Genomic DNA, 19,650 nt, shown 5'->3' with positions numbered 1-19,650 from the left:
TCCCACTCCAATTTGGCCGGGATTTTGCTTTCCAACTGCATGTACTAATTGCTTGGATTAATGTCAGATTGTCATTTGTGGAAGTTACTTTCGTGAACAATTAAGTTATTTACATAAGAATTTTTTGTTGTACTGATGGCCATCAACATGAGAATGTTAGAATCAGTTGACAACAGGGAAAGACTTTAAACAATTTTAAATTACCTAGTATATTATTTATATTAAAATGGACTTCTGAAAATTTGATTGCCTTTTGTGATTTTAGTTGTTAAAATCAGCATGGCATAACATCTGTCTCTAAATTTGTGAAAAACTTACGTTAAATAGCTCATTACACATATACATAACACTAATTCCCTGTTCGCAGGTAGATAATTTTAAACTACAGTTGACTTCACTTAACTGCATATCGGTTAACTGCACACTCCGGATAACTGCACGTAGTCACGCCGGTCCCGGTTTTTCCCAATGCTTTTCAATGGGAACAAACTTCAGATAACTGCACTTCGCTTAAATGCACACTCCGGATAATAGCACGATAAATGTTCTGCCCGTGGCACATTATTCATTACAATTTTACTCCGGTTAACTGCACAATGTATAGTCAGGATCAGTTATTGCCAGTCCACTGCTGTAGCGCTTCAAATAAGCCGACAATTAAGCCGGTAAATGCAACTTTGAAAATGATTGACATGTAAAGGACGCCATAGGTGGTAGATACATGTATATTCCCGCCCACCAGGGAGCAATAGCGTGGGAACAATCATATGTTGCAGTAGATGACGGTCTTCACACAGAAGGTGAAATCGACGACTCAACCATCGTTGCAACTCTTACAGAGACAAAACAAGAAGAAAATGATGAAAGTGATGACGATGCAGTAGATGACCAGGTTTCATCTAAAGTCGGTATTCAGTCACTCCAGAATTTATGCAGATTCATGGAACAGACAGAATGTGAGCTGTTTGAACCGTTTTACAAAATAGAGTCGGCAATTCACCAACTTATTAGTAAAACTTGTGTGCAGACATCAATTGCCGATTTCTTTCGGAAATCGTCAATTTTATTCTGTTTGATTTAACAATATGATGTTAGTGCTGTTCATTGTAGACTCTTGTTTCATTTAAGTAAACATTGAAAGAGTGGATTCTAATCATCTTTATACGTTATTCTTCACCCATATTCGTGCCGTGCTGATTTAAAGCTGTACTGTACCGTACTTCACTTAACTGCACACTCCGTTTAACTGCACAGTCTCGTGACGGGCCCAAGGCTGTGCAGTTAACTGGAGTCGACTGTATTTGTTTCATTAAATACATAATGAGTCAACATAATACCTTCCTTCACATCTGATTTTCACATGTATTTGTTAATGTTAACAGGAAATTGTATGGAAATAGTAGTAGTTTTTGAAAGAACCAATCATTGCTGAATTTACTTGTACTTGGCAGAGGCCCCGAGTGGCTGAGTGGTCTAAAGCGCTCTCCGTTATGGATTACTGCCATCTCACCTCTGTCTGTGTGGGTTCGAGTCTCGGATTTGGCCAATGTGGGTATGTGAGAAAGCTTGCCAGTAGCTTCTCATGGGTTGGTGGTTCTTTCCGGGGTTTTCCCGGGTTCTTCCTCCACCATTAATACTGGCCGCCATGTATAGCCTATCTTGTGCTGAAAAATGGCGTTAAACCCTGCAACAACAACAACTTGTACTTGGCCAATGAAAACACATCTTTCAAAACCATATAGGTCAACATTTATACATATTCCACATACATGGTTTATTAGTGAGTTGATTATGAGCTAATTATACTTAATCAAAGGGCCATGCCCGGTGACCATGTGGTCTAAAGCTGTAGTCTTTACCAGTAGAGGCCGACCAAAACTAAATTTCTGGTTTTGGCCGAAAACGAAACCAGACCGAAAGTTATAAATTGACTTTTGGCTGAAAGTGAAGCCGAAACCGAAAGATAAACCGATTTGCCGAAGACAAGATTTATTAAATAGGCCTGGGTCATGATGCAGTGCTACACTTCAACAACTGAGTAGGGTAACATGTCGATAACGATCAAGTCCATTATGCACTTATCAACTCGCTGAACTGCAGCGTGGTCATCAGGCCAGACCATTCTGCTCTCGACCATTGATGTCAAGGATGTCTGCACAAAATTCGGTAATACATGTTTAGTCGCTTTCTCTTCCAACATCATCTTTTTCGAGGCATGCTCTACTCCGTCGTTGATGGACCTCTTGAGATACGTACCATGAAACTCCTTGAAGCAGTTGGCCAGATGACCTTTCAAGCCTGAAACTGTCTGAAGCCTTGGTTTATCGCTGCCAAGGGATAACAGTTTGTTGCATTCTTTGCACTGCGCTTTGCTTGCATCAGAATTGATTTTGTCAAGTAATCCCACACTACATTTTTCGACATTCTTTGCGGTGATTCACTAACCCATTTATTATTAATTTCAGTTTTGTACTTCACACAGATTAATTCGCTACAGTTTAACTAACTGAAATTATCAATATTGTCAGACTTTGAAATCTCTATATTCAACACGCGAGTAGACTAAAATGCAACAGTGCCTAGAATTGCCTAGCACCGACTGATTGGCCGGCAAGCAGAGTAATAGACACAGCACTAGCATTGCATTCTGAAAGTTAAAATAGATCTTCATCTGATGACCGAAAGTCAATATCAGTTTTGGCCGAAACCGAAAACAAACTGAAAGCTAACTTTTTGGCTTCAGCCGAAACAGAAACTATGCCGAAAGAGACCATTTGTCAACTTTTGGCACCGAAACCGAATTTTGGTCGGCCTTTATTTACCAATCACTTTCATCTCACATCAGTCCATATGCATTTAAATCTTAGACTCCGACAATGTGGGTATGTGAGAAAGCTTGCCAATAGCTTCCTGTGGGCCAGAGGTTTTTACTTTGGTTTTCCCCAGTATATTCTCTACCAGTTACACTCACTATCATGTATAGCCTATCATGTGCTGAAAAATGGCATTAAACCAACAACAGCAACACTTAATCAAGATGTCAGTTATTTACAAAAGTACCATTTAGTGGAAGATTAGACTCTGTCAACCTCAGACAATAATAAAAATGCCATTAAAAAAAATGGTGCACAATTTAAAAAATTTCATCCAGTTGACACTGAATTTCCTTAAGGTGGTTAAGTTGGCCAGAAAAGTGCCATTTACAGCAAAATCATTGCGTAAACAAAAGCCCTTTGGAAGATAGAATATAGTTTCTCAAAATAAAACAACAAAATGTAGATGACAAGAACCTAGTCGTCAATTAGATGATAAATGATGGCATTTTAATATGAGAGAAAAGAAAGGTGCAGATAATTCATTAAGATTTATGTTCATTGTTATTGTATTGGTAAAAATGTTGAAGGAATTTAGGAATCCCGAATTCAGTGAGTTATCAGTGAATTCAGTGTCACTTCCTCCATTGGAGGAATGGATATATCACTTATTCTCATTGGACCTTATTTGTTACTGACAGTACAGGTATTTATTGACAGAATCATAGCTTATTTGTTACTGACAGTACAGGTATTTATTGACAGAATCATAGCTTATTTGTTACTGACAGTACAGGTATTTATTGACAGAATCATAGCTTATTTGTTACTGACAGTACAGGTATTTATTGACAGAATCATAGCTTATTTGTTACTGACAGTGCAGGTATTTATTGACAGAATCATAGCTTATTTGTTACTGACAGTACAGGTATTTATTGACAGAATCATAGCTTATTTGTTACTGACAGTACAGGTATTTATTGACAGAATCATAGCTTATTTGTTACTGACAGTACAGGTATTTATTGACAGAATCATAGCTTCATGATTTTTAGTTAAAATACAAAAGTATTAAACCATATGGTACTGGAATATTGACAAAAACAGAATCAGCTGTTTCAAAACATCAAAAAATCTGATAAATTGGCCACTTCACTTCATAAATTTTGAACACACTTGCAGAAACAATATCCACAAAATCTTCAACGTTCAAAACTGGAGAGAAAAGGTCTCTCAAAATTGTATGTCGGCTTTTACTGAACATTTTCAGTAAGATCTGGGAAACAGCTTTGTTTTGATGCAGATTCCACAGAATCACTATTGACTGTATAAATAGGTCTAGAGTGTTTATTAGAGAAGTTTTTATAAGGAAATAACATATTTATTTTTACCTAGATAATGCAAATGACACCACAAGGGGTTATGGTATTATAATTGACCTATTAAGCGTAAGGTGCTTCTTGTGTATCTTTCTATCCAAGTTTCTGAAAGGTAGATATTTCATTATTAAGATAGCTACGGCCCTTTCTGAAAATATCGTCATATATGCATGCCTCAGATCAACATACTTTTAGACACCAATTTCAACATCAAAATGGATCCCTTCCACAATAGAGTTGTCAAAATAATGCACTACTCCCTTAATGCTTCTCCACTGCATGTCTTAACCCAACCCCATGAGACCAAGAAATAACAATCCAAACCCCCAGGGACCAAAAAGTAACAAGGGAAGTGCACATGCTTCTCCACTGCATGTCTTAACCCAACCCCTGAGACCAAGAAATAACAATCCAGACCCCCAGGGACCAAAAAGTAACAAGGGAAGTGCACATGCTCCTCCACTGCTTGTCTTAACCCAACCCCCTGAGACATGAAATAACAATCCAAACCCCCAGGGACCAAGAAGTTATAAGGGAAGTGCACATGTTCCTCCACCGCATATCTTAACCCAACCCCCTGAGACCAAGAAATAACAATCCAAACCCCCAGGGACCAAGAAGTTATAAGGGAAGTGCACATGCTTTCTACAGCATGTTTTAACCCATCCCCAAATCCCAAGAACTAATAGGTGCATATGCTCATTTTCTCAACTTTCCTATCCAAACAACATTCTCATTAACTGTAACAATATTAGATGAAATTTTGACCAGTGAAAATGTCACTGATGCTTTCTGGTGGTGTCACTTTAATAAATAAGTACCAATTAAATAAGTTTAGTCAAGTGAAGTTCATGTTTTATTTATATTGTTTGATTTGGTTTCAGTGCAGTTATGATAATGCAATATGCCCACTTGTATTCAGATGTGACAATTATCAATCTGCCATCACAGCTATGTCCATGAGCATTTCTTTGAGCACCTAATTAAGTGCTGATTTTTGTGATCTCTGACTTGCAGAAGTATTTGCTATATTGATACACTCGAGTTAAAATAGACCATGCTAAATTCCACAGCTAAAAGTGATTCTTATTCTATGTTATCATTCTGTATTTTGTATGTGGCTTATACATCAGAATCTACATAAGTATACACTACATGAGTAATGTTGTCTTGACAAATTTCTGTTTGTTTCCAAAATAATGGAAGTAACTTCCAGTATGCCAACTAGCGACATTTCAGGAGATTATAGCTTAGCACCACGAAACAATTTTGTACTGTGGTACCAAGCTATGCCTGAGTTGTATTTGGGATCAACAGTTTAATGTTCTGGGGCCTGATACTTTTTAATTTAATTTCTATCAATAGCTGGAAAAATATCTTGGTCTGATTATATTCATGATTTTATTTGGAAAGACCTTATACAGGTAAAACTCTGTAATAAGGCAATTCGTTATAACATGATTCCATTTGTAACATGATGGCAGAATGGCTTGCATTTTTTAATTTAAGGTGACCGCTATTTTGAACATCATAAATGCATGCTCTCGGAAAAGCCGATCATTCGTATCCTTGCAGATTATATGATCAAGAGGTTAGTTGAAACTGATGACATTGAAATTTCAATGCACAGTTTCTATGGGGAAGTTTTTTGAAACATCTGACATTGTTTTAAATACTGTATGCAATGTACAAGTTTTGACACTGTCTTAAATAAATTTGTCTGAATTGGTAGTTGGTAGGTTTAAACAACAATTTTTGATTTTACCTATTCCGGGGACCAAAAAGTAATAAGGGAAGTGCACATGCTTCACTACTGCATGTCTGAACCCAACCCCCAGAGACCAAGAAATAACAATTCAACCCCCTGAGACCAAGAAATAACAATCCAAACCCCTAGGGACCAACCAAAAAGTAATAAGGGAAGTGCACATGCTCCTCCACTGCATGTCTTAACCCAACCCCTGAGACCAAGAAAAAACAATCCAAACCCCCAGGGACCAAAGAGTAACAAGGGAAGTGCACATGCTCCTCCACTGCATGTCTTAACCCAACCCCTGAGACCAAGAAATAACAATCCAAACCCCCAGGGACCAAAGAGTAATAAGGGAAGTGCACATGCTCCTCCACTGCATGTCTTAACCCAACCCCTGAGACCAAGAAATAACAATCCAAACCCCCAGGGACCAAAGAGTAATAAGGGAAGTGCACATGCTCCTCCACTGCATGTCTTAACCCAACTCCATGAGACATGAAATAACAATCCAAACCCCCAGGGACCAAGAAGTTATAAGGGAAGTGCACATGATTTCTACAGCATGTTTTAACCCATCCCCAGAGGCCAAGAACTAATAAGTGCATATGCATCTTCACTGCATGTTTTAACCCAACCCCCAGGGACCAAGAAGCAGTAAGGGAAGTACAGATGCTTCTCTTCTGCATCTTTCTTGTTTCTTTTACCCCATGCCAATGTATTAATCATAAATGACCATTTTGTTTCATTTGGTTTTCAGGGCCTATGCCAATGGAGATGACTTGACGTCAGGGTGTACAGTTTGTATTGATCGCAAATTACACGATATGGACATGATTAAGGATATATTGGCCATGAAGCTGAACATACGAGCAGAAAGGTAATATACTCAACTTGTATTATGCACACACAATTCATGCATGATTTTGTTCTATATGGATCTAGAATTCTGGAATCCAAGTGTCTGGTTTGGGACTTAAAGTAATCAAGTTACTTCCCCTTATGTTCTATATAAAGTTACTTCCCTTTATGTTCTACTGAGATAGTGCAAGATGCACAAAATGATAATCTAACCCAGGGTTCTTTGGCACAAAGAGTGAAAATCAAATGTATGGTTTGGTATTCTTTTCGTTATGGACACTGTTTGAGGTCAATCTTTGAGAAAGTTCCAGCTGAGGCTTGTCGAAGATTCTTATCCCGTATGCTTGCGAACAGAGAAACACATATCTGTTATGGAATAATCTACTGGCAGATCAGGTACTGCATTGTTATTTTTAGTGATTGAATTGAGTTTTAAGTACCCTGATTGGTTGAATTGAGTTGTATGTACCCTGATTGGTTGAATTGAGTTTTATGTACCCTGATTGGTTGAATTGAGTTTTATGTACCCTGATTGGTTGAATTGAATTGTATGTACCCGATTGGTTGAATTGAGTTGTATGTACCCTGATTGGTTGAATTGAATTTTATGTTCCCTGATTGGTTGAATTGAATTGTATGTACCCTGATTGGTTGAATTGAGTTTTATGTACCCTGATTCGTTGAATTAAATTGTATGTACCTGATTGGTTGAATTGAGTTCTATGTACCCTGATTGGTTGAATTGAGTTGTATGTACCCGGAATGGTTGAATTAAATTTAATGTACCCTGATTGATTGAATTGAGCTGTATGTATCCTGATTGGTTGAACTGAGATTGAGTTGTATGTACCCTGATTGATTGAATTGAGCTGTATGTACCCTGATTGGTTGAATTGAATTGTATTTACTCTGATTGGTTGGCACATTTTACAACAGTAGATCTGGATCTTTTCTGTTTGCTGTTATGCACTAGTTTATCTAAACAAAAATGTCAGTTTACTGGAAATATCAGTATTTTTATATCAATAAATGTTAGCAAACTACTATTGAGCATGAATTTTTAGCAGTAATGGTTTGAAACTATATAAACAATACTGATTTACGTTAATGCGAAATGATTTTATGGTGTCTATAATACAGTAGTTGTTCCACTCCTCTGGTGGCCTAGTGGTTAGAGTGTCCTCCTCGGATATTGGAGATTGTGGGTTTGATCCCCTGCAGAATCATACCAAAGACTTTTAAAAATGGTACTAACAGCTGCCTCGCTTGGCGCTCAGCATTAAGAGGTTAGTGTTAGGACTGGTCGGCCTGGTGTCAGGATAATGTGACTGGGTGGAACATGATGCTCTAGTGCTGGACATCACTATAAACTGCCACATTGCAGACATCGTAGCGATATGACTTAATTGTTTTTTAAAGCTACATTAAAATCCTAATCACACACACACACACACACACACCAACACACATTTCATGATTTCTGACATATACCTTTAAGTTGCTAAACTTTGTTTTCTTTGGCAATCAGGATTTTCAGGCTTGATGGAACAGAAATCCTTGACTCGGCAGGGTTCGAGGCAGACATGAGGGTAGTCTGCGTTCCAAGGTATGAGGAATATCGTGGGGAAAAATTCAACAGATTTTATGGAGAAATTCGACCAAACCTCACCACATCACCCAGGCCAACATTCCCAGCAAAGTAAGTATTTAAAACCCTATTGAAAAAACAATCTAGAGCCAAACATGGAGATATTGCTTTCAAAATAATCCATCAAAGAAAGGATTTAAGTATATATTGCCTTCAAAATAATCCACAACCAGAAAAGGATTTAAATAGATATTGCCTCAAAATAATCCACAGCCAAAAGAGGATTTAAGTAGATATTGCCTAAAAATAACTCACAACCAATTTTTTGTATATATGGATATTGTCTTACGAAAAATCAACAGCCAAGAAAGTATTGCCTTAAAAATAATTCAGTCAAAAATATTTTTGTGCAGATAGTGCTTTTTGTTACACCATGTTTGATGATTGTTCACCTTTTCTACTATTGATTGGTGCTGATTGTTATACCATTCAGCTTTGCTGATTTTCATTGGTGCTTATTGTTACAACATGTAGGGTGATCGTTCACTTTTTCTACTTTTGATTGGTGCTGATTGTTACAACATGCATGATGATCATTCATTCACCTTTGTTACTTTTGATGGTGCTTATTACCCCATTGTAATGTACACCCCATTGTAATGTACACCGATTCTACCCATAATAAATGGGATTAGTATGTGCTTTTTCACTACCTAAAGAATTTTTTAAGGTTCTTGCACCTGTAGTGCCGCACTTTTTTGACCTATTACATGCTCATGAAGTGAGCATTAGAACTATTTTAAAACTATTGATAGTTCACTTTTGAAAACACAGTAGTTCACAAGTAACAACTAGTATTCATTTATAGCATCAACCTATGTTAACATTTTCCATGTATCAGAAGCATTATTTCCATTGGCTTGTTATAGACCAGAAGTATTATTTCATTGACTCATTATAGATCAAAAGTATTATTTCTTTTGACTCATTATAGATCAGAAGTGTATTATTTCCATTGACTCATTATAGATTAGAAGTGTATTATTTCCACTGACTCATTATAGATCAGAAATGTATTATTTCCATTGACTCATTATTGATCAGAGGTATTATTTCCATTGACTCATTATAGATCAGAGGTCTGTTATTTCCATTGACTCATTATAGATCAGAGGTCTGTTATTTCCATTGACTCATTCTAGATTCAAAATCATTTTCATTCACAAGCTTACTACACAAGTCCCAAGAAAAATTTTTAATTTCTACTCATTCATCTTGACATAAGACTACTGTTACCACTATTTTGTTTTGTTTATTCGGGGAGAATACTCACATTTCTAACTCCAAAACCCCACACATTGACATGAATAACTGAGTGGATTCAAATGAGTAAATGAGTGAATTGTTTGGGCTGTGATGGTCCAGATATTCCCTGTGAGAAAGACAGGATGGATGTCGTCATTAATTGTCATCTTGGTTGAAAAGATTAACCTGTTTAATATATCATCGGTATCTTTACCGTAACTCACTGATGCTTGCAACATGGCTATTTATAGATTTGGTTTGCTGAAGTTGTGTAGCTTATTGGTCATTATGTGTAGTGTCCTAACTCGTTAGTTTGTGACCATTTTATGTATCCTCAAAATATCACATTTATAGAATGAATCCAGCCATTTCCTTTGGCCATTTTCATTTAAAAATATATTAATAAGAAAACCAATAATAAAGCAGTATTTCTTTTTCATTTACCCAATTTAAGGATTCAGCAAGAAATCATCTCATTTCGTACAAGTAGATGGGCCTTTCAATAAAGTTTAGGGAAAATGTTTTTCTCCATTGTAGTCTCTTTAATCTTCTATTAAAATGCCTATACAGACAGCTAAAAAGGGCAAGGGGTTGGTGGGGGAAGAGTGAAAATACTATAATGTTTTAGCAACAACGGCATGCAGCAATTTAGCAAAGTAGAATCAGTAAACTTTGAATAAGTGTTGATCCGGATCTGCCATTACATAATACACTGACAGATCAGGGTATATACTGTTCAGGAATAATAATTAAAATTGACAGATCAGGGTATATACTGTTCAGGAATAATAATTATAATAGACTGACAGATCAGGGTATATACTGTTCAGGAATAATAATTAAAATAGACTGACAGATAAGGGTATATACTGTTCAGGGATGATCATTACAATACACTGACAGATCAGGGCATATACTCTTCAGGGATGATCATTATAATAGACTGATAGATCACGGTATATACTGTTCAGGGATGATCATTAAAATAAACTGACAGATCAGGTATATACTATTCAGGGATAATCATTAAAATAGACTGACAGATCAGGGTATATACTGTTCATGATTGATAATTTTAATACATTGACAGATCAGGGTATATACTGTTCATGATTGATAATTATAATACACTGACAGATCAGAGTATATACTGTTCAGGGATGATCATTATAATACACTGACAGATCAGGGTATATACTGTTCAGGGATGATAATTACAATACACTGACAGATCAGGGTATATGCTGTCTCAGGGATGATCATTATAATAGACTGATAGATCACGGTATATACTGTTCAGGGATGATCATTAAAATAAACTGACAGATCAGGTATATACTATTCAGGGATAATCATTAAAATAGACTGACAGATCAGGGTATATACTGTTCATGCTTGATAATTATAATACACTGACAGATAAGGGTATATACTGTTCGGGGATGATCATTATAATAGACTGACAGATCAGGGTATATACTGTTCAGGGATGATCATTATAATACACTGACTTGTCAGGGTATATACTGTTCAGGGATGATAATTACAATACACTGACAGATCAGGGTATATACTGTTCAGTAATGATAATTATAATATACTGACAGATGATATATTCTTCAGATGTTGATGATAATATACTAACATATCAGAGTATATCCTGTTACAATGGTAATGCACTGACAGATCAAGATATATGCTGTTCAGTTATAATAACAATAATGATAATAATAATGAGCTAACAGATCAGGGTATATGCTGTGCAAACAAATTATAATTCTACTTACTGACAGATGAAGGCATATGCTCTTCAAAAATTATAATTATACTACACTGACAGATCAGGGTAAATGCTGCAAAAATGTTAATAATACACTGACAGATCAGGGTATTTGCTGTTAAACAATGTTAATAATACACTGACAGATCAAGGTATATGCTGTTCAGAAATGTTAACAGTACACTGGCAGATCAGGATATATTCTGTTCAGAAATGTTAACAATACACTGGCAGATCAGGGTATATTCTGTTCAGAAATGTTAACAATACACTGGCAGATCAAGATATATTCTGTTCAGAAATGTTAACAATACACTAACAGATCAGGGTATATGCTGTTCAAAAAAATGATAATTATTCTTACTGACAGATGAAGACATATGCTTTTCAAAAATTATAATTATACTACACTGACTGATCAGGGTATACGCTGCTTAAAATGTTAACAATACACTGGCAAATCAGGGTATATGCTGTTCAAAAATTATACTACACTGACAGATCATGTTATATGCTGTTAAAAAATTATACTACATTGATAAATCAGTGCGCATGCTGCTCAGATGGTAATAATAATATCCTGGCTGTAGCTGAAAGAGCATCTAATCACAAAAGAAAGAAAAAGTCAGGTTTGAGAAGATTGTAAAATTTGTCTACCAGCTTGTATAATTTTTCTCTACCTGTTCATAAAATAGAAAGGAGAAGGAAAAGCAGGAAAAGGCCAGTCTTCCTCAGAAGTAAGTAGCCCAGTTTATTGCTTTAAAACCTGCTGCTTGACATGGGGAAGTGGACAGTTTTTATAGGACTTAAACATTTTCTGTATCGATACATGATCTACTAATTTTCATGAATGGCCCTTACATCAGTGTAGCACTTTTGGTCCCTTTAAGGTCTGAATATATTAGCACTGACTATTACTTATTAACTCCTGTCTTTTCCCCAAAGTGACAACCCATTCATGATCTTTTACTTTTTTCAGCTGTAATAATTGTAGTTACCTTTTCAGTCTGTGATAATTGTGTTTACCTTTTCTGCCTGTGATAATTGTATTTACCTTTTCTACCTGTGATACATGTAATTGTAAATTTATAGAAAATCTATAGTAACTGAATATCTGACTCCTAATCCAAAGGTTATATGTTTGATAACCAGCCTGGGACTGTTGCCTGTTTGCCCATCAGTAAAGCAATTAGTTTTCATTTCCTGTGTGTGATGTAGCCAGTAATGCACTGTTAAAGTGCTGTTAAAGACCAACCAATCAGCGAATTAACATTAAAATCTCAAACCACTCCAAACCCACCTCATTCCAGCATACTTGCACCTCACTCCAGCATACTTGCACCTCATTCCAGCATACTCACACTGGTTCTCCTTGGTAGGCTGTGCTCATTATTTCATACTGAATTTTGAAAAAAAGTAAAACATGTGCAGTGCAATTTAGTATCAGAATATGTTGGCAAACAGTTGTTAAATGGTTCTGTAATTGTCAAGTTTTTAAAAATTGAACTTTTTGATGCACATAAGTATTTTATTTCTGCTTCAGTTTTAGTTGGTAATGTTTATCATGACATATAAGGTGCTTACCTGCATTTGTTTGTTGCTTTTCATGTCAGCTTTCATTTTTATTTATTGTAATAGTTCTATTAGGCTGCTTTTCTTCATCAAGCAAACACTCTTTCTGCTTAATTTCATTTAAAAATACTTTATTATACCACGTGAGCATACTTTCATCATCAGTATCAAGTCTCTTGAAGTGGATACAATTTTATATCAATGCCATACTAATTTCTGCTCATACAATGACTAGGAAATTTTCCTTGCTTTTATGAAACTTAGCTCTACTGGTCATTGACCAGAAAAGCTTATGGGATGGTCTGTTGTCTATCATACATCTGTCTGTTGTATGTCATCCAATGTCCATCTTTCCGGTAGCAAAGGTTTCTTATCATTACTTTTTGCATCTCCTTAGCTACTTAGAATATTGCCTTGAAACTTTACACACACATTTATCTTACGGTCTAGTTGGCCATTTATGAAAATGCTGCAGCTGAGACATCCAATATGGCCACCATGGCAGCCATCTTTAAAATCTTGTTAATGCTACTCCTCTTGAATTAATAGTCACATCAACGTGGTGTTTTCACTACAAGAATTCTAGTGATTCCTAGTTGGACCTAATGAAAATTTTGCTGATCTGACATCCAGTATGACCACCACACAAGCCATCAGGTTTTCACTAAAATACACCTTATGATGTATAGTTGGTGCTAAATAATAATGATGCCAATCTAACATCCATTATGACTACCATGGCAGCCATTTTAAAAGTCTTGTTATCAAATACTACTTGAACAGAAAGCCATATTGAAGTGAAGTTTTCACCAGAAGATTTATTTTGATGTCCTGTTGATCTTATATGAAAATGGTGCTGATCAGATTTCCTGTACGACTGCCACAGCAGCCATCTTGCAAATCTTGTTACTGTTACTGTTTCTCGATAAAATATAGTTATCTGTGTTCCAAACCTGATGGCAGTATCATCATGGCGTTTGCAGCAATTGACTTCTTATGATGTCTAGTTAATCCTAAATAAAAATGGTGACAGTCGTTCAACCAATATGGCTGGCATACATTCAATATGGCTGCCATGATGACTGTCTTAAAAATATTGCTGCCACTACTACACCTGAATGGATGATCATTATGGCTTCTAATGACGTCCACTTTGTCCTGAAATAAAATAATGCTAAGCAGAAATCCAATATGTATATCGTAGGAGCTTATTAATAAATCTTGCTATTGTGGAGGAATATCAGAGTTGGTTGAAACACTCGACAGTTAAAGGGAGGAAATGATCTTAAAAATAAATTATTGTAAAGTCTTTTCATCCAGTAGAGTGTTGGTCCCTTTGTGTAGTAATGGAATCGCTCCTCATTCTTTTGTTCCTAGATAGAACTTGTGTACTTTGGGATTAGTAGACAGTTTTTCTGTTTTGGAAGTATTGATTTCATGTAAGAAATAAGGAAACAGTTGATCCATATTAAGTATTCACAAGCTAGAAACTTAAATGTATTGGTTTGAACGTAAAAATCACTGAAAAAAATGGAATCATTATCCTTTAAACTAACGGCAAGAAGAAAAACACACAGTTCTCACATCTGCATGAATATCAGTGTTTTAATTAATTAGAGAATAAAATATCTAGAACTGAACTTGTAATTTCATATGTGAAAAAAAAATCATTTTTAACACAATTTTAACAGCTAAACTTAAAATGGAGAAAGTAAATAATGATGCATGTTAAACTGCTTAGCATTTGTGAACATTTAGCAATAAAAGGAGTGATATGGTCATTTGTTTTGAAGCATAGCTATAGAAAACATACCAAGTAGCGGTTGCTATAGAAAATGTACCAAGTAGTGGTTGCTATTACCGTTTCATGTTAGACAGGGCTAGCTTGTGCTAGATATTGTAGTGACAAAAAGGCATAACCACAAGATGTTTGATGTGGCCAGGTTTGTATTTTGCATAATATCTGTGCAAAAAATACCCAGAAATGATTGCAGTGGCCAGTTTGTTTAGGAATAGTAGTGGCAAAAAACATACTCGGAAGTGATTGATGTGGCCAGTTTGTCTTAGGCATAGTAGCGGCACAAAAATACCCAGAGGTAATCATTGCGGCCTGTTTGTGTTAGCAATAGTAGTGGTATAAAAACATCCCCAGAACTGATTGAAGTGGCCAGTTTTTGTTTGGCATAGTGGCTGCACAAAAACATACCCAGAAGTGATTGAAGTGGCCAGTTTTTGTTCAACGTAGTAGCAGCACGAAAATGTACTTAGAAGTGCTTGATATGGCTCGTTTGTGTTTGGCATTGCAAGTGCATAAAAATATATACTTGGTACGATTGATGTGGCTGGTTGGAGTTACGCATTGCAAGTGTATAAATATATACTTGGTACAATTGATGTGGCTGGTTGGAGTTACGCATTGCAAGTGCATAAAAATACACTTGGTATGATTGATGTGGCTGGTTGGAGTTAAGTATTGCAAGAGCATTAAAATATACTTGGTACGATTGATGTGGCTGGTTGGAGTTACGCATAGCAAGTGCATCACAATATACTCTGGTACAATGGATGTGGCTGTTTTTATTAGGCAACACGGGAAATTCAGTAGCAATTGATTTGGTTCATTTATGTTAGGGATAGTAATGGCACATAATGGCACATTTACCTATGATATGTATACACAAACTCAGAGATGTTTTTATTACTCATTTTCATAGCTATTGATATGATTTTTTATGTAGTTATTATCTTGTCCTTAATCAGCCATGCTTGTAATTGGGATTATTTGAAAAGGTGATGGCATTTTTGCCCTGTTTGATTATTCAGGTAAATCATCCAGATTTTAATGGCTGTCTTGAATTACAATTTTATTACTTTCATGTGGCAGTAATAACTTGTCAGGGATCATTCAAATGTTTAATGGATCCTATAACAGATATTTATCTCTTTATTGAGTCATACACATGTAAATGTGTGAAATTAAAAGCTATTTGATATGTTCTATTCCAAATAAATAAATGTTAATAACAATACATTGATTTTATTTTCATATCCACTTTTATAAGCTATGGTATACATGATAATAAATTTGATCGACCATAATGTCTTTATTTAGAGTAAAACGTACACCACATGCCATCAGCATAGATACAGGCCCAGAGATCATAAAAATCATGAGATGATTTCTACCAGTCTCACATGACTACTTTTGAAAGGTCTTTTCTGATTGGTTGATAACTGAAGTTCAGAGTTTTGTAATCAGCAGGCAAAGACTGGAAATTATGAAACTTCTAAGCTTGTGCTTGGGCTTGAGATTTTGTGTCAACCAATTAAAACACTTTTCTTTTGTACCACCACTTATGATTGGCTGAAGGTAAAAAGCAAGCTTGAGTCTGATGATCACCAGGTCAGTTCCACTATTATGTCATGCCATGTCAGGTCAGGGTCTGCCCTGTGTACTTTATTTATGATTGCAAGCAAGCTCCATAGACCCAGATCTACCAGCACATTGTATAAGAGAAAGTCTAGATCTCTGTTGTTTGCTATTGGATACTTCTTATATACAGATCAGTTGTCATGTTGGTTTAACACTGTAGTGAACATGAACTCGTTACTAAACCATCAATTAACATTTAAATAGAAATAAACAAAAAAAGAACCCATAAGAAATGGATATCAGAGTTAGATCACTATTGAATATGTTTGTGTAATGTATCATGAAATGCCCCTATAGAATGTATTGTGTAATGTGTCATAAAATACAGTCCCCATTGAATAAATTCTGTATAATGTATCATGAAATGCCCCTATAGAATGTATTGTGTAATGTGTCATAAAATGCAGTCCCCATTGAATAAATTCTGTATAATGTATCATGAAATGTCCTTATAGAATGTATTGTGTAATGTGTCATAAAATGCAGTCCCCATTGAATAAATTCTGTATAATGTATCATGAAATGTCCCTATTGAATGTATTGTGTAATGTGTCATAAAATGCAGTCCCCATTGAATAAATTCTGTATAATATGTGTCATGAAATGTCCCTATTGAATGTATTGCATAATGTATCATAAAATGTAGTCCCTTTTGAATAAATTCTGTATAATGTATCATGAAATGTCCCTATTGAATATGTTTGTGTAATGTATCATAAAATATCCCAACTGAATATATTTTGTTTAATGTGTCATGGTATGTCTGTTGAATGTAATGTGTAATGTATCACAAAATGTAGTCGCTTTTGAATGTTTTATATAATGTATCATGAAATGTCCCTATTGAACAACTGCTTTGTGTATTATATGACATGTAGTTCCCACTGTGCTTTTCAAAATTGATGAAAAAAATTAGAAGTATACGAACATTTATTATAAGCAATAATTTTGGCAGACTGTGTGCTTTTTGTGTAGACAGTGTGCTGTTTGTGTAGACACTGTGCTGTTTGTGTAGATTGTGTGCTGTTCATGTTATCAGTCTGCTGTTTGTGAAGACAGTGTGCTGTTTGTGTAGACAGTATGCTGTTCATGTTATCAGTCTGCTGTTTGTGAAGACAGTGTGCTGTTTGTGTAGACATTGTGCTGTTTTGTAGAGATGTATGCATAGTGGTACCGACCAAAAAAATGAACAATGTTATGGGTAGGTTTTAGCAGATGACATCATGGCATGCAGGGATGAAAAAATGCACTTTTATGATTGCCATTTTTGTGACAGTTTTGACCAAGACAGGGTTTATGAGCTTATTAACTTTAAGGTATCAGTCTAGTATTCTAATACATCATTATCTTCATGTATTGCCTCCCTCCTGATTGGTGTGGCTGCCATCAGAAAACAATACAGTACTTGTATGTTACACAAGTATGGTACAATACATCTTGTATTGATAACCCACTGCTGTGAGAGACCACCTGTCTTGAGAGACCAAATTCAGAATCAGCAGATTCATTTCTTATACAGTGTTATGACCTGTCATGAGGCACCACCAGTATTGGGAGGGCATAATTGGTAGGTGTGGACTGTATTTTAAGGTATTGTATTGTCACTATAACCAGATTACTAGATTTTGTACTGTATGGCTTCAGGTTTTTCTAAAGAATGTCTCTTCAGGTTGACTTTGTGTAGAATGGTTCAAAAATTGAAATTGATTTAAAGAAAGTAAATGGAAGAGGACATTTTCTATTATTAAGTAGGATTACTTAAGTAGAATTACTTAAGTATAATTACTTAAGTAGAATACTGTCTGAAGATACTAGTTAATGAGTGGCTGTTAATTTTAAAATGTAACTTTTTTGTTCTGGGCTGAATTCTACTTAATGAAATATTTGATGAAGATCTTTCAGCTGCAACACACACACACACACACACACACACTTATTGTAATTATGAGAGTTGGTTGTAAGTTGTATGGCATTGATTGATTGAGAATATCTGTGTACACTACGGTTGACTTTATTATTGCCAAGAAAAGTGCTGAAATAGTATCAGTTTTACATGTAGATCTCCATACGCTGTTTTAGCCTATTGTTCTATTTATAAATCTTAAATACTTAAATCATTATGTGTTAGAAATGTTTTTCACACATGGTCTAACCTGTTGTTTTTCAAACCAGTCTGTGGGGGCAAATATGGCTTATTTTAAAATAGATCAGTGATTATTATCTGTTTGGTTCTGACTGAATGGCATCTATTTAGTTTGCTACCATTGAACTACTCAATAATTCTGCCTAATTCTCCTCAGGTTTCTAAAGTTTGGATGATTTCCAAAAAAATTAAATTTCCTTTTGGTGCCAAATGTCAAATAGGTGTCAGCAAATTAACAAAATGTTGCAAATTATAAATGGCATTATGAATGCAGGCAATATTTGCTTATATGTCACAGTGCTAGAATGTATTATTGTAACACACTGTTGCAGTGCCATATTGCCACGATGTTACAGTAAACACGTGAGACATTATAGAACATTGCTGACATATTAGTAGCTTTTATCATTCAAAGAGTCTAAAATTGGCATGTGTAGTTAAGATAAATAGCTATATAGGATGGGAATAATTAAGATAAATGGCTATATAGATGATATATGGGCTTATATTATGGGTGTATGGATGGCTTCATCTTCATGAAAGCAAATTTGAAACATCTGAATCTAAGAAGTGGCATTTATAGTCTTTGTAGATATGAACTGAAATTGTGAGAAACTCATTATTTACTAGTAATGAGAGATTAAAAGATTAGTGCAAATAAGTTTGGCAGGTTACACAGTCATGTTTATTCCATATATAAATGGTTTAAAGTATCTAGGGGCACACAGTAAACCAGTTCTTGGTCCTGTATACACATATAAATGGTTGAAAGTATCTAGGGGCACACAGTAAACCAGTTCTTGGTCCTGTATACACATATAAATGGTTGAAAGTATCTAGGGGCACACAGTAAACCAGTTCTTGGTCCTGTATGCACATATAAATGGTTGAAAGTATCTAGGGGCACACAGTAAACCAGTTCTTGGTCCTGTATGCACATATAAATGGTTTAAAGTATCTAGGGGCACACAGTAAACCAGTTCTTGGTCCTGTATACACATATAAATGGTTTAAAGTATCTAG

At 35.5% G+C, this 19,650-nt stretch overlaps 1 protein-coding gene across 15 annotated transcripts in view; it reads left to right on the top strand.

Moving 5' to 3' along the window:
* Positions 1 to 19,650, top strand: part of LOC149788867 (doublecortin domain-containing protein 2-like) — a 185,992-nt gene that overhangs the window by 109,938 nt on the left and 56,404 nt on the right. For 14 of the 15 annotated variants that reach the window (XM_089974997.1, XM_089974992.1, XM_089974993.1 and 11 more), the window contains 3 exons: positions 6,706 to 6,825; positions 8,335 to 8,505; positions 12,175 to 12,216. In XM_089974997.1, coding sequence (XP_089831123.1) covers positions 6,706 to 6,825; positions 8,335 to 8,505; positions 12,175 to 12,216 — 333 coding nt within the window. The remainder of the gene's footprint in view (positions 1 to 6,705; positions 6,826 to 8,334; positions 8,506 to 12,174; positions 12,217 to 19,650) is intronic. The other variant, XM_089974988.1, reaches the window with a different exon arrangement.

This window comes from Sinohyriopsis cumingii, chromosome 11 (assembly GCF_028554795.1).
Source record: "Sinohyriopsis cumingii isolate HCF-2022 chromosome 11, ASM2855479v2, whole genome shotgun sequence".
In the NCBI taxonomy this organism is placed as follows: Eukaryota; Metazoa; Mollusca; class Bivalvia; order Unionida; family Unionidae; genus Sinohyriopsis; species Sinohyriopsis cumingii.
Note: the sequence above shows the minus strand (reverse complement) of the source record. Positions and strands in the feature narration are given on the sequence as shown.